General features: G+C 40.3%; 1 protein-coding gene and 2 long non-coding RNA genes across 4 annotated transcripts in view; 1 reads left to right on the top strand and 2 right to left on the bottom strand.

Annotated features, from left to right (window-relative positions):
* The window catches only part of LOC139077843 (uncharacterized), a 145,098-nt gene extending 138,641 nt beyond the window's left edge, over window positions 1–6,457 (bottom strand). Inside the window, exon 1 of the long non-coding RNA XR_011530419.1 lies at window positions 6,200–6,457. This is a non-coding gene — a long non-coding RNA (uncharacterized lncRNA). The remainder of the gene's footprint in view (window positions 1–6,199) is intronic.
* A 2,451-nt stretch (window positions 6,458–8,908) lies between these two features.
* On the bottom strand, window positions 8,909–22,723 carry LOC139077844 (uncharacterized). Of its 2 annotated transcripts, none has more exons than XR_011530421.1 (2): window positions 20,305–22,723; window positions 8,909–9,397 (listed from the first exon to the last, which is right to left on the bottom strand). It is a non-coding gene; the product is annotated as an uncharacterized lncRNA (long non-coding RNA). The 2 variants fall into 2 exon arrangements; XR_011530420.1 differs by lacking the exon at window positions 8,909–9,397 and adding an exon at window positions 15,719–15,861.
* Window positions 22,626–26,182, top strand: part of TARS1 (threonyl-tRNA synthetase 1) — a 26,645-nt gene continuing 23,088 nt past the window's right edge. Inside the window, exon 1 of the mRNA XM_008518839.2 lies at window positions 22,626–23,040. Coding sequence (XP_008517061.1) covers window positions 22,984–23,040 — 57 coding nt within the window. The 5' untranslated portion in view covers window positions 22,626–22,983. The remainder of the gene's footprint in view (window positions 23,041–26,182) is intronic.

Below are 26,182 nucleotides of genomic sequence, written 5' to 3'. Positions count from 1 at the left end.
AGTCCATAAGTTGGACCCATACCAAATAGCTAATTAGTGTGATACAGACTGTGAATGCTGGAGGTGATCAGAGTGAAAGGAAACTCAATAAGGGCTAGAACAGTTAGAAAAGGCAACAAAGAAATGGAGGGGATCAATCCAGGCCTTGAAGGTCACAGGTGGCTTCAGGGATGCGGTCGGGAGCGCCATTTTAGTATCTTACCCATGGCCTTGGTGCCAAGTTGGGAATGACATGAGAGAAGACAGAGAGGCAGGAAAGCATTTGATATGAGCCAAGGACTGAGTTCATGCAGGGAAAGAATAAAAATAAGATTTGGGATAGTTTTCAAAATCATTCTGAGGAATCCCAGATTACTTTCTTTCCTGGATACTGTCCGCACTTTTGTTCTTCAATCTTCAACAGCAAAACACCCCAATGACCCAGAAAGGGCTCTTGGGAGAGGCTTTGCTAGAGGTGAAAGGCATCCCCAAGTCTTCGGGCATGCTTGGAGCTGGCCAGCCCCCAAAGGCATCATGTTTATGATTCAAATTATGACCTCGAAAAGTTCTCACATGCCAAAGTGCTAGGAACAGAAACAATCATTGTGTTTCCAAAACTGAAACTTTCATCACTTCTTTCCCTTTAGTATTTGATATTGCATATTAAAATGAACTTGATTCCTTTTGTCTTGCATAAACTAAAATCTCCTTCTGCTTCAAGGGATGAGTCTGGCCTCAGCAAATGGATAGTGTAAATCATAAGAAAAGTGAAACTGATTATATAATTCAAGAAATTGAATTAATCCAATACCAAAAATAAATAAATAAATAGGCCTAGAACATGAAAATTTCATCAAAACCTGAAACAGATCCATTGAAAAAGAATGACAGGAAACAGCAGAGGGAAGTCAGCTCACTAATATTGTCAGCTTCTCAGAAAGACTGCCTGGAAAAAAAGGGAGAGAGAAAGTGAGAGGTCAAACCTCATCCTATTGGTCCATTATGGATGGAAATGATCCTTCTAATGTGTGAGTGCATACACATGTGTGGAGATGGAGAGAGAGAGAGGTATTCTGGGATGGAGGACTGGCATTGATTCTAGAAGGGAAAAATGAAGAAGGTAGATGATCTAGTTGAGGTTAAAAAAAAGAATACAGAGGGGCTGGCCCTGTGGCCGAGTGGTTAAGTTCGCGCGCTCCGCTGCAGGCGGCCCAGTGTTTCGTTAGTTCGAATCCTGGGCGCGGACATGGCACTGCTCATCGGACCACGCTGAGGCAGCGTCCCACATGCCACAACTAGAAGAACCCACAACGAAGAATACACAACTATGTACCGGGGGGCTTTGGGGAGAAAAAGGAAAAAAATAAAATCTTTAAAAAAAAAAAAAAAGAATACAGAGAGGAAAGTACAGCTCTAATATAGCACTTACTACCACTATCACCAAGAGGTAACCAAGGTAAATAAGATAGTACTGCCTTTCTCCCACTTTCTCAGGCAAAACATGCCACTGAGGCATTGAGGTGACTTTACCCACTGTTCATGCCTTCTAAACATATTTGCTGAGTCCCAACTATGTAATTTCTTTTCTCTCTTATAACCAAATTTCAACTGTGTGAATATGTTTGGAGAGAAGTGAAATAAGGACACAAAACTGGAGGAGATATCGTTTCTGTTTCCAGTGTTATTCCCAACACTATGTCTGAGTCTAGTGAAGAGGGACTGTGGGCAGAAGCTGAAGGAAACGTTCCAAAAGGGACTTCATGAGATATGGGGACCTGCTCAGTAAGGCATTGATGTTTTGGGTGACAAGGTGTGGCACGGAGCTAGGAATTGGGGCCTTCTCCACAACTCTATGTGAAGTATGCTTCTAGCACCTTCAGCGTGGTGAGAACTTCAGAAAGAGCATGAGGAGACTGCACCCTTAGTGGGACAACAGTGTCTCCAGAAAGAGTACCAGCAGTTGGGACACTGTTGGGGTATGTCCCTCAAGGGTACTTTTTATTTACTGAATACCTCAATAAATGTTTATTGAGAAGCTCTCTGTACCAGCCATTCTTCTAGATGCTGAAGTGACCAAGAAGCAAGGGCAGAAGAAAGCAGTAAGAGAAATAGAATAACACACTAGAAACTATTTATGATCTTATTTGGGACACCTCAGAGACTCCCAGAAATAACTGGGCTAAAGTGGAGCTGGGAGGTTGCAGTTGGAGGCTGAAACTATGCAGATGATGACACAATCCCGTTAAATTTGGGTTAATATTCTTATCATGTCCCCATTGCTGTATGCACACTGGTGTATACAAGAATGAATAAGGGCTGGAATGGTATCAAATGGTAACACTGGTTATTCACGGGCAGTGGGATTATGAATGACATTTTTATACAATTTCATATAATATTATCTATCATCCAAATGTTCTTGGGTGAATATATATCACTATTATAAACAGAAAAAAAATTTTGGTTAGGGAGGAAGTAGTATTACTCTGTCATTAACTTAATTTGCTTTGGATAGTATGATTCTCTGGGGGAAACTCTGACCCTACTGTATATTTAGAAGAAATGTAATTCAGATAAACTTACCAAAACAACAGATTAAAATGAAATGTGTTTCTAAACAACACGATAGAAGAATTGAAAAATTTCTCTGCTGCTGATTTGTAATTAAATGTTTAATCTTATTGCATCTTTTACTCTTTCCAGCAAACTAAATTTTACCAGAAATAAAAAAGAAGAGGATAATTACCTCTCTGTGGGAACAATCATAAAAATAAGCTCTATAATTTCCTAGAAGTACAATTCTACATCAATAAGTAGATAATTAATTAAACACTCCAGATAATTCGAGAATTCAAATATCACATTTTTGCCCTGGTGTCTTCTCTATAAAGAGATTAAATGGTTTACAGGTATAGCTTATTCTGCATCCTGTTATCATAAACATGTACTTTCTAGTTCATTTGTAGGGAGTTCCTCCTGAAACATCTGGTCTTCAAAAGTTTAACGTTATTTCTAATGTAACCATGTACCTTAATGTTATACATATATTAATTGCTTCTCCTGGAGAACTATCATTCAACCTAGTGTACTGTTGGCATTCCTTTGTTAGTCAGAAAAAAAGCGATGAGAAATTTTATCTAGTTTTTCCCCCTTCAGATCTAATTGCAATAAAAAAATGGAAGATTAATTTTCCTAAAAACAATGCAATGAGACTTTATGCCAACACAAATAACATGTCTGTGTCAGGATTAGAGAAATGAGTAAGATACAGAGAGATATAGCAAGCCTGGAAAGGCCAGGCGTGGGTGGGGCATCAAAATGAGGGATAAGCATGGGGACCCCCGAATGTGGAGATTCATAGAAGTGAGAGATTCTAGAAAAAGAGGTGATGGCACTGATGTCCCCAAACAGGTCACTATTTACTGCTTGATGGTGATGATAGTGGCAACTATGCACCTGTATCACTAGTCCCAGAAAATAAACTCTAAATGCTGATTTGGTTGAACCAGACTTTGAACAGAGTTAATCCAAGAAGACCTTCAGAGAATTGCCAGGAAGGTTTACTGTCCACAAAACATTCATGACTCCAATCCAAACGCCAGGGCGAATTCAGCAAGTTTCAGAAGCCAGAATGGCTCCATCATGAAGAAAGGATGCTCCAGGCATCCCAGCCATGGAACTATACAGACGTGGGGATGTATGTATACTTTGTTCTGGAAGCCCAGATCTTAGGGCCTGTTTGTGCCCTTCCAGACCTGATTGGTTAAGAGGTAACCTTTGCAGTGAGGAAGTTCACCGGGCCTAGGTCAGTTTCACTGGGGATCTTTGATGCATTACAGACATTCCTCTGAGCCCAAGTTCCCTTTCAGAGGCCCTCTGATAAGATCGCCTGGGAAATCCAAAAAAAGAGTTGTGAAGGACATCACAGATCACAGCCAGTCTACAGAAAAGCTTGACAGTTGGTTCTTTCTATAGCACTGAAAATGTGGGCAATTTTCTAGTAAATATTCTACTGTCTTCTTATTCAGTCCCAGCCTGCCCTGGGAGCTAGGCAGAGCCAGCTGGAAGATATGAGATATTGAGGGCCTTCTCCCCTCCCTGATGGAGATAAACCAAGTTGGATTCTCAGTCTACTTCTAAGTCTTGCCAAATGAGCTGTTTTGCCTGAGTCAATCCAATAACCTTATTGTAAAAATGCATACACTTTTCCACATTACAAATGCCATACAGCTGAAAATGCAGGCCCTTCAGTGATTGTCAAATCACACAAGAGGATGGGAATGGCATTCACGTTGAACTACAATTCACCATCTCTATGGTACTTGCCAAGGCTTTCTCATTGTTTCCATTTCTTTTCTTTCTTTTCTTTTCTTTTTCTCTTGGCAGGGGGAAACAGAAAAAATATGCTTTGGGTTTTTCCCACTTAAAAGAGAAACTCAGGTCTAAGTAAATAGTGCATCTTCATAGTTCTTCTCTTGCTTTCAAGGGGAAAAAACAAGTGGAAAAATTATTAAATAAATTTGGAGAGAAGGAGAATCCCTCTGCTTTAAGCTAAAATATGGGTGAAACAAGTATAGTTGCATATCAGAAAAAAAATTATTTTGACCCATATTACCAAGCTAAATTCCAAGAATCATCTGAAAAATACATTCTGTGGCAAACTATTCAATGGCACTCATCAGCTGGAGTTGTTAAGATTAGGGTTACATTTCCTAGTCTAGAGTGCTGGGACTTCGCAGTTCCCTTATGGAAGCTCTCCTAGGTAGAAAGGTAAGTCCGTCTAAAGAAAAGAGAAGCTGAGGCAGGTGGACTTGATGCCAAAACTCAGTTCTGGCTTCTACTAGCTATGTGCACTTGGACAAGAAGCTTAACCTTCTAAGCTTTTACTTCCTCATTCTTATGCTCATGACAATAATAGTACCTTCCTCATTAGGTGCACTAATGTATGTAAAGCAGATAACACAGTACCTAGCACATGATAAGTATGCAAGCATGCATTAAACCAGGAGTCAGAATTATAGCCTGTGGGCTACCAGGTTTTGTAAATAAAGTTTTATCAGAACACAGTAACACCCATTCATTTATATATTGCGTCTATGGCTGCTTTCTAGCTACAAGAACAGAGCTGAGTAGCTAGGACAGAGAACATGTGGTCTGCACAGCTGGTAATATTTGCTATCTAGACCTTTCCAGAAAACGTTTTCGAATCCCTGCATAAATGACAAAAAATAACTATTATCATGATAGTTTGCTCTTCTTTTTTTTTATGAAGAGAGAAACTGATTCTCAGAGAAGTGTAGCAACTTAGCAAAAATCACCCAGCAAGGTGGTAACAGGGCTTCTCTGACCTCTTTCCCACCCCAAGTTCCTTCCTTTGCTTGTAGAACCTTGAATAAGTTCCTTTTGTCCAGATGTACATTTAGCTTAGGGTCCTATAACACAGCTGCTATTTTTTCAACTCATTGGCTTTCAATTCAAATTTAACTTACTAAAACCAACCATTATCTTTTAGAGCTTTGAAGGTGATTAAAAGTTGTACATAGCTTGGTTCATGCTGAGAACCCTACCTCAAAATATTCTTGACGAAAATTTGACTCATATACCCCCACTATGCCTGTTATCTCTCTCTGGGCTCAGTTTGCTTTGAAGTCAGAGAGAGCAGAAAACCTCCCCAGAGGGAGAGTGTCCCGACCAGAGCCTTGATCTCTGAAAGTAAATTCAACAAAAGCCTCAGGGTCACCCACGCTATCACTGAGCTGGTAGGTTAAAAACTGAGGAGTGCAGACAAACTGGCAGTTAAAATTAAAGTTTTCCAGAAAGACAGTTCAGTTGAAAAAGCCTTTCACTTCCACAACACGCTGGCTTACTCACTGATAAGCCATCAGAGACACTTTTACAAAGTGAATTTGATGTGTGGTTCTTTCTGTTCACTTCTGCCCCCAGAAGTCCCTTGCTATTAAAATAAAAAGTAGAATTTGAGCTAAAACTTTAAAAAGGGAAAAAATACGCAAATAGCTCAAGAGAGAAAAGGTGATTGAAGCAGGATTTCTGTGAGTTTGTCTCTCAGGTTGAAGAAAGACAGCATCGGAACACTAATAAATGGTTCCTCCCTGCCCTTGGGTTTTCTGCCCTTCCACTGTGTAACCCTTACAAGACTTTACTAAAAACAAGTTTTTAAAAAATTGAATTATTCTCTCACCCAGATGTTGAGTTGGCTTACCTGCAGAGATAAAATGTCCTTCTCTGATGCAAAGATGAACTTCCAACAGAACTAACAGTCACACAGAGTGAGAGAACTTCCTGAATTCAAAAATTACACTTCAGGATTTGGAGTTCATGAAAAAATAGCAACTAGATTTGAACAATTCGAGATTGCCACTGTTAATCAAGTTGGCTCTTTAATATTTTATTCAATTTAAGATATATTTATTTTTTTCTTTCTTAAAACCCTCTAGGATTGAGAGCAAGTCACAGACTCGAGGCAGAATTTTACAGGCAAGTTACAAGAGCCTGACAAAGGAAGTTTATAAAGGGAATGCTGACACCACCTTAACACAGCAACATGACTGGTGCCACCATAACCATAACCAAACTATGCAGAAAGTAAATTTTTTTTCCAGTAATAGACAACAGAATGTGAAATTCCCACATTGAAATAAAGCACATTTGCTGTTTATTTCCTGGATTCTGAGATCATAACAATTTTGTACGTGAGGTGACTTGAGGAAATAGTATAGAAATTCAATCAACACATACAAGAGAGATGCAGACACACGTGATGGCCAACTTGTCTTGCTTCCTCCTTGAAACCAACTAGAATCTTCCTGCAACAAGCAACTTTCATTTTTCAAGTATACGTTCATTAAGAGGATTAAAAAAGAGGGAGAAAAATACTGCAACCTGACCATATACAATAGAAAAAACAGCAGAACACCGAAGTTGTCCAACACAGGGCAGATATAAAATAAAACTGAAAATAGCCTAAGGAAGACACTACACAGGTCCTGGTGTTCCTCCATGTTGGTATTGAGCAGGGAAAAAAATAATGGGGAAAAATGCAAGAGCTGGTCCCTTAGATTCACAGAGCTCCATCCCAGTTGGAGGGCCACAGGTTTACACTCATTCATGAACAGAGATGGGTGACACCTCAGGATTGGTTCAGAGCATTCCTATTTCCCTGTCTCTGGCAGAATCTCTTGGATCACTTCTTATCTCCTGGAAAGTGGAAGAGCAGTCCTGCTACTTCACCATCCACGGAGAAGTTAACCCACGGCCCCCCTTTCTGTTCTTCTGTCTTTTTAAATCTGAGCTCTTCAATTTTCTCAGCTCATCTCCTTAGGCAGAGCTTTTTTGGGGAGGGTGTATGCATTCACTTTTCCTTACTGTCATCATCTTGATCGCTTACAATTATATAGCACTTTCTACTTTCCACCCTCTTTCAAACATCCCACAGCACTCCTATGCAGAATTATTAATCCCAGTTTACTCAGGAAACGAAGCCAGTACTAATAGACTCGCTATTGATATACATGATCCATTCCCACCCCCATCCTGAAAAAAGGATTTATTGTAACTTTACATTTATCATCATTACATAAATGACTTTCTCATATGAGCAAAACTTATTCCTTTTGGACACCAAAACTCCATTTTAACCATTTTGTAAGAAATTCTTTTCAAAAAGTTTATGTATTACAAAGGATAGTCAACATAACTTAAGCTTTTCTTGAAGACACAAGGCTGTCATTATGAACTTCTCTTGTTTTATAATGATGTAATACAGTTTTGTTTCTTTGAGTCTAGCCGTTTCCCCCTTTCTTCTTCTAATCAGGCTATCTGTTGTCACGCCTTACTCTACAGGACCTACCTCTGACAGTCCCAATTCTATCTCAAATCCCCTGGAGACATCTAATTGAAGAATTAGATAACCATGTTTATTAAGAACTGCATGTTAGATAAGGTTCGAGGGATGACGTAGAAATTAATGTTAATGGGTTTGATGCAGAGGCCTTAAAAAAGTTATTTCACTTCTCAAAAAAAGCACTTTTCAACTTACTTTCCATCCAGGGCCATGTCAAGAAAGGAAAACCTGAGGTTGCCAAAGTCTAAATTTCAGATAAGCTATGCGTTTGTGAACTTTGATTTCCATTTCCTTTCACATATACCCAATTTCGTACATCCTCCTATAAATTATCTGCAAACAGGTTTCAAGGCAGAGCCATAATCTATGAGTAATATTACTTTTTTGGTCCAGTGTTATTGGTATTATTTTAAATCAGGGAAATTTTAACAGTCTATCCCAGATCCCAAAATTACTGTAAGTAATAGTTCAAAAAGAAAATGAAAAAATAATTATAAAAGTTGATAACTGAATCAAAAACGTCATTTCCAAGCATTTTTCACTTTAAAGAGAGGAAAGTCCGCTGGAATAGAAGTCGAGAAATATGGTTTTAATGCTAACTAGCTACATGAAAGTGGCTAAGTCGCTTGATCTATCCAGTCCACATAGTCTATTTTTGTTTTAAATTAATTGACATGATGGAATAAATATGATTTTTAAGGTCCTACTCAGCTCCCAGATTTCCTGGCATTTAAAATATGGTTTGAATAGTAAAAAAAAATTGTGAGATGATGACATCTAGTGGCTTCTCAGTTTATATACATCTGGAATAATCAACAATTCCAGTGAAGTCACCATTGATTACTACAGCCTCATACATACAAATACTTAGAATTTTAAGACACAGAGGAATCTAGAGGATCACCTTGTTCCTCCTCACTTAACACTTACGACAAGTGAGAACCAAAGTGGTCATATCCTTGCTTAGGGTCACACAGCTAGAGGTTACCCAAAGTCTACTGACTCCAAATCCAGTGTGTTCATCTTTTACATTTTTATGTTCCCCACAAAAGCCAAAAAGGCAAGAAATAATACCACAAAAGACCAAGAAGGATTTTATTCTTTCGTGCAAGATCAGAGTTATATTGAGCCTATCATTGATGCTCAAATCTATCTATCTATCTATCTACCTATCTATCTATCTACCTATCTATCTATCTATCTATCTGCCTACCTACCTATCACTCAAGGATTGATAACATACTGTCAATAGAGCCTTTTTAAAATGTAGTGAGGAGTGTGCAATTTTATAAAATAAGAATGTAATTGTGTATTACATGCGTGGCCGAAAAGAAGACAAATTTATCGGACTATTTTTTCCCACCTTTCCTTTGGAAAACTACCTATCTCCATTCTGCATCACTTGGATGGGACTGATCCAGTCTCCCACAGCCCCAGAAGTTCATGACCAAGGCTTGGCCAGTCCTAGTTTGCCTTCCTCCTGGCCAGAGTGACTCGTTCAGGGACTTGTGCTGAAGCCACAGGGAAAAATACTTCCTCTTCCTCTGGAATCTTGACCTATAAATATGTAAAGATAATACAGACTTTGAATAGCCAGTGGCCATTTTTCCAGGCACATGAAAAAAACTCTTCTAAAAACGAAGCTAGAATATCAAAGAAAGCAGGGATAAAGACAGTAGCCTGGCATCATCAAAGACCCTGGATCTGATCATGCCATTTTTTTTTGTTGTTTAAACTATCTTGAGTGGACTTCTGTCCTTTGAAATCAAGTACTTATAATACTAAAATATATGACTCAAAAAGCAATGGTTTGAGGACAAGTCTTTCAAATTTCAGCTCCCAACTGTTTCCATGCAAAACAAGGTAACTCTGCCAACTCATTGTGAAGACAGAAAGTTATATCCTAGATATGAATGATCTCTTCCTCTGAATATTTATAGAATGTGTTAGCTGATCCAGTAATTGAATATTATTGATAGCCTTTATGTTGAGATATTTTATTTATTTAAGCACACGGTGAACTCCCCAAAGGCATAAATCACAGAATAGCCTAGAACAAAGCAGGTACTTAGTAAATATTTCTTAAGGAATATAAGGTCTAAATTGTAAATTGTGTATAAGTATTCAGTTATATATTATTACATTCTCAGAAAACACTTTATGAGAATTATTTCAAATGAAGAAAAAATAATTTCCTAATTAAATAAAACTTGCAAAACAGAAAGACTCATTATGTAATTTGCAGAATTACCTCCTAAGTGACTGTTCTCATGCGGCAGAGGCTGCTGGTTTTCCACTAAAATCGGTTCTTCCCAACAATGACAGAAAATAAGCTAGGTACATGACCATCAAAGTAGAGACTGGATTCCCCCGTCTCCCGAGCAGCTATGCAACTAAGGTTGAACCAATGGGATATGAGTAAATGTGACAATGTGCCACTTCTGGGTCTGGGCCTTAACAAATTTGGCATGAGCAATTTCATTATCTTTTTCCTATTTTTGCAAGTTGAAATACAGAAGTGCCAGCAACCCAAGTACAACCACACAGATGAGAGCAATGCTCTAGAGCAGGAATCAGCAAACTATAGCCCACAGGCCAGCCACCTGTTTTTGTAATAAAACTTTATTGGAACACAGCTAGCTCTTTTGTTTACATAGTGTCCTATAGCTGCTTTTGTACTACAATGACAGAGTTGAGTAGTTGCAACAGAGACTGAATTGGCCTGCAAGCCAAGAATATTTACTATCTGGCTCTTTCAGAAAAGTGGCCAGAAATAGGGAGGCACTATGGCTAGGGGGATGCATGAATGTGGCACCACGGTCTTGTTGGCTCCAGGGAGGCTATACTAACAGAAAGCTCCACTTTAATTAACCCTCCAAGCTGCTTCTCATTGAAGAACTCAGCCGACTATACATGTCCTGGAAGTAGCTCAGTAGTTCAGATTGAAGTCCCGGTATCAACTTGCCAAGTTCACTTCTTGGCGAGATAATTAAGGATTGTCCAAAACGACTGGAGGATGTGACGGTCAATTTTCTGTGTCAACTTGACTGGGCCACAGAGTGCTCAGACATTTAGTAAAACATTTTTCTGGGTACAGAGGACATTTCAAAAGCATAAGTAAATCACTCATATATTCCTGTGCAAAACAGGAATTGAAAACATATTTTTATTCATAATCACAAGTCATCATAATTTCATTGCTAGGTAGGAAATGTTCAGGGACAATGCAGATTTGTTTGGAGGAAAAAAGATCTGACCATACAGTTCAGTTAGAAAACCAGGTGCTCCTTTACCAACGAGCACTCAAGGTCCATATTTTAAGAAGGATCTCCCAATTATTGCCCTAATACATATTTTTTCTTTCTGTTTGATGATGCCCAAAGATTGCACAGGTGGAACTTCATCCTTTTAGACCAGTGTTCCCAACTGTGAGTGATTTTGTCCCCACAGGACATCTGGCAATATCTGGAGACATTTTTGGTTATCGCGACTAGGAGAAGGGTGCTGCTGACATCTAGTGGATTGAGGCCAGGGATATAGCTAAGCATCCGACAATGCGCAAAATAGCCACCCCCGACAACAAAGAATTATTTGGCCCAAAGTGTCAATAGTGCTGAGGTCGAGAAAACTCTTCTTTAGCCAAAGGCTTTGCTATCTCAGTGAGGTAACATGTCAAAGTCAAGCAGTCATTTAGTGAAAATGAATTCAGAGCCTTTCCTGGGAGCTAGTTTTCAGAAGGTGGTGAGTATAGAAGAGTGTGAGGTTCCTGAGTGCCTTCAGGGAGTGGCATAGTTACCCCACAAAGAAATGAGAAGGGAGGGACACCAAAGACAGATGCATAATTTTACAAATTTACAACTGACTTTGGAGGAAAGCATGCCCTTTGGAGAAGAGGTCCAGAACTTCCAAGAAGCTATTCAAATATATTCCTAGTAGGCAAGAGGCATATGATTTTTTTGTGTGTGTCAAACTTGGGCTCTTGTTTCCAAAAGAATTCATTCTCTTCTCTGGCAAAACTAAGCAGAAAACTAAAGAGTTAAAGGAAGCAAAGAATCACTGCCCACGCTGTGTCTCTAGCCCAGTGCCTCGAAGCCCTGGTCCGCCAGACACCAGGCATCGAATCCGCCTGACTACAGGGCACTGCAGGGGCCAGTTTTTAAAACTTGGCAGTGAGTTTAACTCCAAGCTTCATGGATTATCAGGATCCTGGCAGGAATAGCTGGCACTCACAAACTGGTTAATTTGAAGAAAATTTAATAAAAGGGCTATTAGCAAAAGAATGGGCATGATGTAAGGAAAACACAGGAGATAGTGCATTACTTAAAACTGATAATAATAATAATACCACCCTTACTCTTGAAGGGTTGATGGGAGGGAGCATTTCTCTAACCAACAGATTCAGAGAGCTGTTCAGGGAAGACAGCCTGACAAGGGCTGTGACATTTGGTCAAGGGATGCAGCCAAGCCATGAAGACCCTGTAAAGGAGTTAGGGGGGTGGCCCCGTGGCCGAGTGGTAAGTTCGTGCGCTCCGCTGCAGGCGGCCCAGTGTTTCGTTGGTTCGAATCCTGGTCGCGGACATGGCACTGCTCATCAGACCACGCTGAGGCAGCGTCCCACATGCCACAACTAGAAGAACCCACAACGAAGAATACACAACTATGTACTGGGGGGCTTTGGGGAGAAAAAGGAAAAAATAAAATCTTTAAAAAAAAAAAAAAGGAGTTAGGGGAACAAATATACCCCTTTCATTCTCCTCACTCCTCTGATCTCCCGCTGTTGCTTCTCATTGGCTGAATTCAACGGGCATTGAGAAGGCAACAAGATAATATGATGAAGGTCAGTGTTTTAATCCAATCGGGCTGCTATAACAGAATACCATAGCCTAGGTGGCTTATGAGCAACAGAAATTTATTTACTAGAATTCTGAAAGCCGAGAAGTCCAAGATCAAGTTGCCAGAAGATTCAGTGTCTGCTGAGAGCCCACTTCCTGGATCATAGATGGCTATCTTCATGCTGTGTCCTCACATGGTGAAAGAGGTGAGGGAGTTCTCTAGGATCTCCCTTATAAAGACACCAACCCCATTTATGAGTCCTCCACTCTCAAGACCTAATCACCTCCCAAAGGCCTTACCTCCTAATATCATCACATTGGGAGTTAGGATTTCAACATGTGAATTTTGGCGGGACACAAACATTCTGTCTACAATGTCAGCCTCCAATCTGACATGTTGGAAGAGTAGGAAGTGGATCTAGGGGAAAAAATCAGAAACTCTACAACACAGTCCATCCATTCTGACCCTCAGCATGCATTCTCGTCCTTAATTCAAACGAAAACTTTGTGTCACCAACACATACAAACCATTTTATTCTGGTTGATATCCATTCATTCATGACCTCACCTGAAAACTAAATGCTAGCTAGCATCAATATTCTTCATATAGTGGAGAAGAGTGGAAAGAAGGAGGGAAAGAAAAAGTTAAGTAATATTTAGCATCGCTGCTACAATCCCTACTTCTGTAGCTGTTCACTAGCCTGAAGCTGGTAATCATAGCTGTCATCTTCCCCCATTCATTTCAAGTTCCCTTCTGGATTCTTTAGATGGTAGAGAGATCCAAATATTTATTCCCATGGGATAGGAGTGTTTGCTGGTCTTGTCTTTATTGGATTGCCACAGTTTTACATCGAACGGGACCGTTTGTCATGGAAGTGTGATGATGTACTCTAGCGATTCTCTAGGTTCTAAACACAATCTTTGTGGAATCCACTGTAGAGTTTCAAACTCAATTTCCCTCTGATTAACAGGATTATGCATCCTGGCTAGTACAATAATGTGGTGAGGGGGTGAGGAAGTAAAGCTAGATCTCAAATAAAGGAAACCACCTCTCTTTGCCTGCAGCTTCACATTACTACAATCCATTCTCTATGCTACAGCCAGTGACATTCCTAAAATAAATCTGATAAATCACATCCTTCTTATGGCTCTTCATTGCTCCTGGAAAAAAGTCTAAACTCTTTATACACTGGCCATCATCTCTAAACTCTGCCTCCTTGTCCGGGACCTCCTTTAGTACTACCCCATTTCTATGTAGCCCCTCAGAGACACACAACTTTAGATATCTTTCAGTTTTGTTTTCATGTACTGAGATCATTCTTTACTTGCCAGATTGTCATTCAGCCAAGAAAAAGTAGAATTCTGATCCCACTTACACTATACATAAAAAATAAAACAGGTAAGATAACCTATTTATTCTTGAAAATGTTTCTGGAACAATTAACCAATAAATATACAGTAAACACATGCTTATGCATTAAACCCTTAGTAAAGGTGCAATGGCTAAAATGCTGACGTATAAAACAATGCTTCTCTCTTCAGTTAGCTTTATAAATAATATGGAGACAACACTCTTAAATACTTAAAATAAAGATTAAAAATTATAAAAGATACAAACAGATCAAAATAACAACAGGAGTGCCTTCATACAATAGTCTGTGATTGCCAGGATATATCCTAGTGTTGGGATAATGCAGTTTGGAAGAGTAGAAGAAACCCATTTTGGAGACAAATAGACCTGTGATCTACTCCTAGCCCTGCTTTCACTAACTGTATAACTATAACTAAACCGCTTAACTTACCTAAATCTGCTTCCACAATGATGAGGTACCATGCAGAATAATTGTGAGGATTAAATAAGTTGCTCAAAAGTAGTAGTTGTTATTGAGATGAGTTTTCCACCTGGAACACAGATGTTTAAATGAGAGGCACCTAGACTGGAACCCTCTGAGATACAAATGACCATCCTGCAGACAGAGGGCCCTTGACTGGTGAGGGATGAAAGAAGTGATGCTCCTTGAGCTCCACGCTGAGAAAAAGGGGCAAACCACAGAGCAGGAAAGGATCCAGAAAAAACAGGCTAAGGATGGAGAATATTAGAATATTGCGAAATTCATCAACTGTCTCCCTATTTGCTACCTCTGTCATTCCCTCATCTACTCTCTACGAAGGCAAATGCAAATACTTAAAATAAGAAACATTTGGACTTCACTTCAGAGACATACTAGAAGAGAGCAGGTGAGAAGAATCTCATCTCACAATCCATTTGGAGGGAGAAAAATCTCCAGAAATAAAGTGGCTTCTGGGATCTTAAGAAGAAAGACAAGTAGGCTGAGTCCTACGGGCCTGCACAGAAAGAGGGTAAGGTGAGAAACTCTGAAAATGTGGTTCTTAACTGCCATGAGGCACATTAAGGTTCCCGACATTCAATAAATTTCCAAGAGAATCGTATACCCGATATGTGCTCTAGATACAAATGCTAACTATGAGTTTGCTAAGGTCTGTTGTTGGGCATTGAGAGATGGCAAGATTTAGACGGATCTGAAAGGGTAAGTACATGACCAGGTGGGAAAAGTGTAGGACACAGGAAAACAGTGTGTCAGCTCTCCCAGGGTACATCCGTTTGGCTGGAATTTATGAGGGCAGAGAAGAAAGATAAAACAGAAAGTGATTAGGGTCTAGGCTGTGAAGGTCCTTTATGCTAGGAAAAGACAACCTTTGCTCCAGGCAATGAAAAAACACCATAAGGTTCTCAGCAAAGAAGAGATATGACAAAAGTGAAGATTAATTCAGGGGGATTTTTCAGAACAGTTCCTAATGAACCTAGAATAAACCTAGGAAGGGTAATTAGCCAGAACATTCATTTTCCCAAACATAATTAACTTTTATAGCCCTTTAAAGTTTGCAAAGTACTGTTCATACATCTACTTTCATTTCATTCTCCCAACAAGTTCTGGAATCATGTGTTATTCTTACCCCATTTTGTAGCTAAGGAACACAAATATATCACACAAGGTCCCAACAGGAAACAGATGACAAACTCAAATTAACTTAAAGAGTGTTTATTTACAATGAGTTATAAAGGGATGGGGAGATATAAAGAGTCAGGAACCTTCGGCCAGTAATAGTGGGTAATCTGGAGCCACTCCTAGGCCAGGAGGGGTGAGGAAAGTCAGAATTTACTGGAACCTAGAAGGAAAGAGTTGTGTAGACAGGATTGCCATGAGATGAGCAGTGACCTTTGGTAGTCAAACATCAGCAGCCCAAGGCAACCTCCTCCCAGGGCAGAGCCAGGGGAATAAATGCCCTGATATTGTTCTCTACCCTCCCATTTCCTGTTAAGGGTCCTATTGGCTGGAAGCAACCAGAAGCCAATGGCACAGGAGTCCGTTGATACAGACCACACCTCTTCCCCCTCAACATCCTCTCTAGTTTTTGATCCATGTGAAAAGTTTATGTCTCCAACACAAGTGACACATGAAGTCTTTTAAGATTGTGTGTCATCATGGATTGATGTCCATTCAATCATATTTCTGCATAAAACCTAAAATGTTAGCCATCCCTGATGTCCTTCATATATGATAGTAGGAAAAGCTGAGGAAAGGAAAAAGAAAAGAAAGAAGTAAAATGAAACATAATTGCTACAGTCCACACTTCTTTCTGGTCATGAGGGCTAAATTAGTAATCATAACACCAGGACCAGCTTCACGCATGCACGACCTGTGCAGGCGCATGGAGCCCTACACTTAGAAGGGTCCTGCACTTGCTTAGTGCTCTGCTCTTGCTATATTGAAATTCTTGATAATATTTGAATAAGGGGCCCCACATTTTAATTTTGCTCTGGGCTCTTGCAAGTTATGTAGCCAATTCTGCCTAGCTCCCTTCTTCGAGCACCCATTCAAGTTACGCTTAGCCTTTGTCAGGACCCAGCTAGACAGAGTTCTCTCCCTAGTGGGATCACTCAAACCTTCCTTCCTTGTCGCTATTGGCCTGCCAATGAGCAGAATAGTAGGAATGGTAGTACTAAAAAATGGATCAAGAACATAGATAATAGTTAAATTCAGTGAAATAATTCAGAAGTGATGTTTTGAGTATTTATTACCTTTTAAAATATAATTTATTTAGTTTTAAGTTCTTGACAAAATCCTCCTTTATGTAGCAGAAATCCATTTGCCCCCTAGTAATCAGGATCAATCATTCTGGCCAGAAAAGCAACCCCCAATTCTGCTTGTGGGAGCAGCAGCATGTGGAGCCCAAAATGGCCAGGGGGTCATCCCAGATCGATTTATGTGAACCATGACCATGCTCCCCGGTAGAAGCATCCTTCCCTGAGGGACTAGGGCCTTCAACATTATCCAGCCCAAGCTTGTAGGAACCAGAAGCAAAAGTTCTTCAAATGAGTCATTAAGGGTTCAAAATGAGAGAGACCTCTCCTTTGTCCTTGAACCCAAGAATTCTGGATCTAGAAGTAAGAGCCCCACATGTTAGCACAGATTTATAACACATACCCAGTGGTGTACTGGTAAGTGTTTAACAACCAGCTCTCTGGAAAAAGAAAAAACAAGTCCTGATTTGTAGGATTTTCCACTTTCTGAGATATAAATACTCCCACCTTGGCCAATTTCAAGCTTTCTATGTCTGAACTCTGTGTTACGAAGAGATAGATAGTATAGTATTTCATCATGCTCATAAAATAAACACAAATGACCTCAAGGACATAGATAATAGTTAAAAGTAGTAAAATAATTAAGAAGTAACAAGTTTTAGTATTTCTCACTTTTTAAAAATATAATTTATTTAATTCTAAGTTTATATGTCTATATAATCGTAAGTTTATAAACATACGTAATGATATATAATTTATACATAATATATGTATATGTGGGAAAAATATAAAATTATTTCAGAATAAAAATTTCTATACTTTTTATTTCAAAATAACCTTAGATTTACAAAAGAGTTGATAAGATAACACAGGATTCCCATATACCCTTCACCCAGCTTCCTCTAATATTTATATGACCATTTATGAAAGCTAAGAAATGAACATTAGTGCAATACTGTAAACTACAGACTTTATTTGAATTTCATCAGTTTTTCACTAACGTCCTTTGTTGTTCTAAGATCCTATCCGGGATACCACATTGCATTTAATATAATTTAACTTTTAATCATGGCTGTGTTGAACAACTGACTTGAGACATTCCTGAACAGTTTTGCAGCTATTGATATTGTCATGAACAGCTGATCCTTACAGTAATTACAGTGGGCATTTAACTGAAGGGGGCCAGGCACCCGTCCTTGTAAGCACGTTGTGTGGCCTCAGAAAGTGGCTGCTTCCACTTTTCCTTGCACTGAAAATTAGGCTGGGGCATTCTATTCAGTATTGTCAAAAGGAACAATATTTACTCTTTTGCAGTGTTTTTCAGCCAATATGCACGATGTTAAAGTGCAAAGGCAGCCCAGATATGCATGGGCATGGGGCACTGTGTGTGGTAGTATTGTGCTATTTGTAGTTTTCATCCTAGGTTTAGGTAGGCAGAGCTAGAGCAACTGCCCCCACTTCCATGATTCTCTGTGTAGTTTTTTTAACTGTATTTAAGGACAAAGGAAGAAGCTCGGAAGGACTAAACTTTTTGACTTTTGTGGTTTATCCAGAAACTTCACTAGCCACGCAGTTTTAAGTAGGTTCTTGAGAGTTAAGAAGATTAAAAAATTGGTACATGTTACTGACAACAAGAAAAGGATATGGGACTTTATTGTAAAGATGACATGCTCTTTTGGGTGACTGAAGTAAAGAAAAAATTCAATTAAGTTATTGCAAATCCAAAAATGGAGAAGGTAATTGAGTCTTTAAAAAGATCTATGTTGAAGTCTCAGTCTCTAGGAAGCAGGTATTCTTAAGACATCCAAAAGAAACTAAAGCAGCTTGAAAAGTAGGCTTCAGTTTTACTATTAGATATGAGCAGTGGAAGATTAAAAGCAAGATAAAAGACATGCGGATTACACTGGAGGAAGAGAGAGGGTACCTTAAGAAAAAATTTCTTATGTTAGAGGCAAGAAAGGAAAAATGTCATCTTTAAGGGACGGATAGACAGATACACAATAGAGTAACTTCAAAAGCTAGTAGAGAAGTTTTTCTAAAAGGTAGTGGAATATGGGGAATGTGTTAGATGTTACTAGATCAGAACAATAATTAAGATCCACTGAAGTCAAATCTAACAGAGGACGGGAAGCAAAGTCTCTAAATGAACTGGAATAACTCACTTATAAGAAGCCAGGATTCAAATACCATGGAGAGTGCCCCCTTTGCGATGCAGACAGACTTTCTAATTGGAACTACCTATTCAAGGTTGACGCTGTCATTCAAAGTGCCCATAGAACTTTCGGACAGATTTGAAAGGGAACCCAGAAACACTGGTGTAAAATACTCAAAGAATTACTGGGTGAGTTTCAAGTTGACACAGGTATCATGCCTATGCCCTGAGTAAACACCATCTTCTAAATATGCATCAGCATTATCTTCCCTGTTGTTGTCTATAGAGATGTATTTTGTATTGCATGGATCTGCATCATGACTGAGATTGTTTTCAATCAAATTCATTATTTTAGGCATCTTTTTTCAATATAAAACAATTTGTAGGATTAATTGCAAAGAAATCACAAGGAAAAAAATTCACATCATTAGGGACCATATGTCTGATAGCTCTAAGGATTCTAGACTAAACATAAACCAAGATATATCTGGAAAGTATTATGCCACTCCAAATGTGATCGTTGGGTAATTTTATCATAATAACGAACACCTGATAAGTGTCGTGTCACTTTTCCCAAAGTGCATTCCATGGAACAACTAGTTCTTAGATGTTGTTAGAATTTAAATACCCCTGCCTCTCCTCTGCCCAAAAAACTCCCATTAAAACGTTCTAAACCCTTTTTAAGTGAAATAGGACCCAAATTTCTTTATAGCAAGTAACTAAAAATACTGCCAAATGAATCACAAATACACTTTGCTTTAGAGATATCACTCAGAGCACCTCGCATGCTCAGCATCTCCTTCTAAAGGCACCCACAGTTCATAACAGGTCAAGCAGCTGATCCCTCTATGATGATGGCTGTACCATAGGACCAGCCTCTCAGCTATCGCTGATTAGATCAAGGAAGGCAACTGACTTAAGGATCAACCAATCAGTCCACAAGCCGGCCTGTGACTTATGATGATGTGGCTTGCAAATTACACAGCCACTCTGATTCTCCCTCTTGGGTCTCTGAAGCAGCATAAATGGAGTTAATTGACCAGCTGGTAATAGGAGGAGCAAAAAACAAGACTAACTGAATCATGTTACTAGCAGAGTACTAGAGTTCCAACTCACAACTTCCTGTTACTACAGAGGAACGCGGATTCTGATCAACCATCAAGCTGCAGTCTTTGCAGCCTCTCATGAGAACCAAACGTTCAGTTCTTCCTGTAACCCATGTGGCCTGATTACACAGATGACATTCCTGTTTCCCTTTCTACTTCATGTAGTTTTAGAATAAATTCCTCATTTGTCAAAATCACCAAATGAGTCTCTTTCTTGAAACCAAAAGAGCACCCCTCCCCATTCTCCCTGTAATCAGATTCATACTTACGTGGCCATGTCCCAGATGAGTGTTTTTCTGAGATGCATAACACCAAAGCACAACTTTACAGGCATATCTTCCAAAGTCACACACACTTTCTACTTCCTTTTTTTTTAAAATTCTTACATGAGTTAATAAGATATTATTATAGATAATCTTAAAACTTCTCTAATTCATATTTTTAAAAAGCCGGTTATGTGCAATCTTCTATTATTTGTAACATTTGTAGCATTTCTCACGAATAATTTTGGTCCACTTCTCAAGGCAGAGCGGTTGAAAGACACTGTCCTAAAAAGTATGTAGGGTAGTGGACATAAATTATAACACTGGATGTCAATCAACAGTTTTTTGTTGGTAAATACACAAAAGCTGCATAATAGCATGTTGTGCTCTGGATCTGAGATCTGTTGGAAGCTTCCATTATCGCGGCTCAGCCCTACATGTGCATATGATGAAAGAACCCCTTCCTAACACCAGAGGGCATTATGCCAGCCGGGTACCTCCCTGAGAGGCTCCCACACCAGCAACTGATTTTTACAGCTGCTTCTATATTCCTGCACCACATTCAATCTTTCAGAAGAGCCTTCTGCTTTTTCATTTTGCCATTCTCAGGCCAGGACTGGTTCTGAGCTCAAATGAGAACAAGGGGTTAAGAGAAGCTGCTAGAGACCAAGCTGCATAGCAGTAAGAACAATCTGTAATTGTTAGCCTATATTGTTCTACCTCTAGCAAATTCAGTAATCTTGATCTTTCTGGGATTCATTATCCTCATTTAAGATTAAGATACTATTCAGGCAAACATGTCTAATGAGCATAATTAAATTGTTTTACATTAGAAGGTAAGACTAGATCCTGTTGATTCTCATTCTAATTTAAATATGGGAAATCAGATTGGTCTACTTAAGTCTACTAAAATTGTGTGTAACTCCTGAACTTCTTGTGGAGAACACCCACCAAGTACTACCAATACTCTACTCTCATTATAAATCTTCTTCTAGATCTAATTAGTATAGGGGTTTTGGCTTCTTTCATAATACAAATTAAGAGGTAATTTTTCAAGCAAGATTTGTTTCAACGCTCATTAATTCCCTCAACATTTATCCAACAGCAACTGTGTACCAGGCTTGTATCTGCTAGAATCTGGCAAAAATACACAAGTTGTGCTTCCGTGACATTTTCGATCTAGGAGACAATAAAATAAATTTTTAAAATTGTGAAATTGAACTGAAAGGTGCTACTAAGAGAGCTACATGAAGCTACCAGCAGATATAACAGGGAGACTTGCTCCACCCAGTAAGTGGTCAAGAAACGTTTTCCTTAAGAAAGCGATTCTTAAAATCAGACGAGTAAGTTGGTGTTAAATCCGCAAAAAGCGTGTGGAGGCGTGCAGAGGTGAAGATGGCGAGAACAATTTCCACACGACAAAAAATAAATCTCGGGGAGAAGACTTGAGGGGGGGAAAAAAGGTCACTGGTTAGAGTTCAGTGTATAGTTTCGGGGGGGCGCGGGGGGGGAAGCCGAGGAAACTGGGCCTTCAAAGCCATAACTATTTCCATTCTACGAGCACTGAAGAGTTTTAGGCAGGAAGTTGCTGTGATCATCTTTGTATTTGAAAAGTCTATCCTGGTGCCATATGAAAACTGAGCGGAGAAAGCCGGGTTAGAAGGCTGTTGTTCTTCGTGGAAGGATGACCCTGAAAGTGGCGAGTTGTCGACGACTGATGCTTAGAAAGTAAAGTCCATAAAACTTAGTGATGGACTACAGTAACTGTAAACGACCTCAGCGCACTTCTGATTTCAAACCAGGAACTGTTTTAAATTGGCTGGTAAAATAAATGAAAATAGGCTCATTCGATTCCAAACACTGATACCTCTCTGTGAGAACTCGTGGGGTCAGCGTGCTTATTTCCCCATGTGAAAGTTTCACTGTATTTTCACGGGCCCTGTGGAAACGCTCTCTGATGCATTAGAGATTGCCGGTGGCATGGAAGAAGCAATGCCGGAGGAAAGGTGCTTGTCCCCGTCACCAAGGCCCGGGTCTTGGAAAGCCTGCTTTGCCACGAAGGCTCGATTCACTGCTAGAGACTGAGGACCCTGGGAAGTTCCCAGACCTCTGCAGTCACGCCAGGTCAGACAGGGCTAAAGCCGCAGGAAACTCGCCCCTCTTTCGGGGTATTCTTCCCAGAGCGAGGGACGATACTCAGGTCGCCCGGGACTTCCCGGACGCTCAGACCAAGCCCCCCTCCTCATCCGCTACGGTGGCCGGAAAGGCCCTGGACTAATAGACACAGTCAGCCTGGAAGGAGGCGCACGCGCATTGAAGACTTCTAAACTATAACGAGGGTCCAGTCCAGAGCCCGCAGGGAGTGCCAGTTTAGCTTCGGCAGTTTCTTCTCCTGGCTCGCCGCGCCCAGATTTCCTAGAAGTGCGCTGTCACCCAACAAGTTTTTCCATTGGTTTAGAGACGGGAGGGCCCGCCTTCCCCCATTGTCGATTGGCTGTCCGTTCTCCTGCCCTTAGGAGGCGGGGTTTGGGCGCTTTCAGATTGCATCAGCTGGTCCTTTACAGGCCGCGTGGCGCAAGCGCAGTGCTTCCGGGTACCGCAGGCCGCCTCTGATCGGCCTCCGCTCTCCTCTCCTCTCCTCCCGACTGTCGCTTTTGGGTTCCGTGTCCTTTTCGTGGTTCGTCGATGTCCGAGGAGAAGGCCAGCAGCCCTTCAGGGAAGATGGGAGGCGAGGAGAAGCCGGTGAGCGGACTCTGTGGGACCTGGAGGCCGGGCTGGGGCTTTCCTTAGTGCCCAAGTTGCCCGACCCGGGGTGGGAAGGAGGATGCGGCCGGGCCATGTGGGGCGGAGGAACTCGAGGGGGACGATGGCGTTCGGGACAAGTCAGAACCCCCTTGGGCGAGGAATAATCCATTCATTAAGCAGGGCGGGGCCTTGCAGGTCCTCCAGGGGTCCTTCCTCTCTTTGCAGAGGAGGAAACTGAGACCTTGAGTGACTTGCTCAGAGCCACACATCTAATTAGAAACCTAGAGAGAATTAGATTCTAGGACTCCGGACTTCCACCTAGTGTTTTTGACTCACCTGAGGAGGAAAGAACATTGCAGAGCCTTATTTACTCCTAAAACCCTGTGGGGTAAAGGGTTCCAGTTTAAGGAAGGGAAAACCGAGGCCCGGAGATCTGATCCAACTTGCCCAAGTTTGGGTGGTTTATAATGAATGATGGAGGCCGGATGACCCCAGCTGAGAAACTCTAGAGAAGTTACACACCTCCGCCGCCCGGTGCTGGAGGCATCCCTCATCACGCATTACCCATGCTGATCGTTTCAACTTTGAACTTTCCCTTTGGTGGCATCCGTCGCTTAGGAACATCTCCCAGGTAACTTGTACGCCACCAGGTCGAGTTTCTTAATAATCAACAAATGTCAAGTAGTCCTTTTGCCGGGCACTGTGTTGGGCCATGCAACTGGGAAGATGAATGGGACCCAGTGCGTGACCTTGAGGGCCTCACAGCCTGGTGTGTGAGAAACAGGAAAGTTCAGTGAGGTCAACCCTGTGGGATTACAGAAGAGGGAGTGCCGGCCTCTACTTTGGAGGACTCGCTTGAATTGAGTTTGAAAGAATGACTGTAAATTCACCAGGTAAACCGGCCAGCGCAGGACTTGCGCGGAAGGCGGTGAAAAGGCACACCCTGAGTAAATTTTCCGTCGGGTTGCTTGCAAGAGATATGCCTGAGTGGGAAGCTGCAGAGATCAGAAGGATTTTAGACAACCAGCGATTGTGTTTGAAATTTGAAATTGTATTCTACACGTGACAGTTTTTAAGCAGGGATGTGATCCATGTGAATTTTAGTTGTAAGGATCACTCTGCCGTTAGGGTGGAAGGTGCGTTGGAAAGAGGCCACAAGCAGTAGGCTGTTGTAATAGTCCAAATGAGAAGCGATGAGGTCCTCAGCTAAAGCAGTGTCAGCCGTAACTCTCTGATAGGACACATCGCTTAAAAGCCACCACAATCTTCTCATCAGTAAAATGAGGATGTCCTCTTTGAATGGGAAGCATGCATATGTGCACATTCTGAACTATATAAATTAAATATATGTGTGATAAATGGTGCCTATCTATTGACTTGTTTCGTCTATATTTTTTCACTTAAACATGATATTTTTACTGTTTTGTCTCTTGTTTACCTTTTTTGCTTAATGGTCTATAGTCAGTCGTCCATGTCCGTAAATATTCTGCTATGCCATTCTAAATTGAAGGTCATGTATGGCTAACAAATATATGATTTCTCCCATCTATAATAATAATTACAAAATACCTAGTGTTTCCTGAGTGCTAACTACGGCTCTGGCATGCATTATGCATCACGTGCGTTAACTCATTCAGTCCTCAAAATATCTATGAACTGGGTTCTGCTATTAGCCCCGTCGTACAGATGAGGAAACAGGCATAGGAACAGTAAGTAACTTGCTCAGACCTGATATTCTGTAGCCAATATTCATGACCCCAGTGCTGCCCTGCCTCCCGTCATCCTCCTGGGAACGAGTCAGGGACAGATACTCTATCAAGCTTTTAGACTCTGAGGACATACCTGTCCCAGCCGTCAGCCTCTGGGACTGAATTTACTTCATCTCCACCCTGCAGATACTTTTCTTTCAACTCCTAAGTATCGCTGAGGAAAGTAATTCTGTAGCTTCACAATCCAGTTCTGTGTCCCACCTTTTGGGTTGAAATTTTAGATTGCTTTTATGTGAATATATAATACATAAACTCTCACATTTTTTATTCTGTTTTCATTGGAAAGAGAAAACAGTTGCTAACTATCTTCCCAATTGTAATTAAGACAGAATGGGTCTCAGGGTTCCAGGAGACCTGTTTTAATGTCACACCTCTACAATTTACTAGCTGTGTACAATTGGGCAATTTACCCTCTTTGAGCCAGTATTGTCATTGGTAAAAGGGAGAGCAATTTAGAGCTTGGAAGAACCTTTGTGTTAATTCTCTCCTTCTTTTCCACTATTCCTATTCATTTGGGAGATATCCATATGACTGAAACCGAAAACATTTAATAAGACAACTAAAATTATTTCATGCTTTTTTCATTTTAAATCTGCACAGACAGCCCTGCAATTAGTTTTTGCTCCTCCTCTTACCCAATATACTTGAGTAGTTACATCAGTTTTATGGTAGAGCAAAGGCCTATAGGGAATCTCATAACTCTGTTGGGTAGTACTTTACTTGATTAGAATGGACTTAAGCTATGTTCATAATTCATCTATAAACTAACATAAACCTTAAATTTTATTAAATCCAGAATCCCGGAGAGTAAGGGAAGTTTTAGCCAGCGTGAAATAAGAAGTCATATTTTTTTATTGTTTTTTAAAATTATACAAGTAATTTTTTTATAAGATTGGAAAGAACAACCAAAATATCCAAATGGTAAATGAATAATTAAACAATGGAATATTATTTGGCAATGCAAACAAATGAGGTACTGATACATGTAACATGGGTGATTGAAATCATTGTGCCAAGTGAAAGAAGCCAGTCACAAAAGACCACATATGGTATGCTTCCATTTATATGAAATGCCCAGAATAGGCAAATTATAGAGACAAAGTAGATTAGTGGTTGCCAGGTGCTGGGGAGAAGGGGGAAATGGAGTGACTGCTAATTGGTACAGGGTTTCCTTTTTGGGTTATGAAAATGTTCTAAAATTGATTGAGGTGATAGTTTCACGACTGTGAATACACTAGAAACCACTGGATTGTATACTTTAAACAGGTGAATTCTATGGTATAGGAAAATATCTCAATAAAACTGTTAGCAAAAAATCAAAGATCACAAGTATATAAAAACTCTAATAAAGTCTCCCCCCTTCATATCCC

Source organism: Equus przewalskii, chromosome 20 (genome assembly GCF_037783145.1).
Source record: "Equus przewalskii isolate Varuska chromosome 20, EquPr2, whole genome shotgun sequence".
In the NCBI taxonomy this organism is placed as follows: domain Eukaryota; kingdom Metazoa; phylum Chordata; class Mammalia; order Perissodactyla; family Equidae; genus Equus; species Equus przewalskii.
The sequence above is the reverse complement of the archived record's forward strand: the minus strand, read 5'-3'. Positions and strand labels throughout refer to the sequence as shown.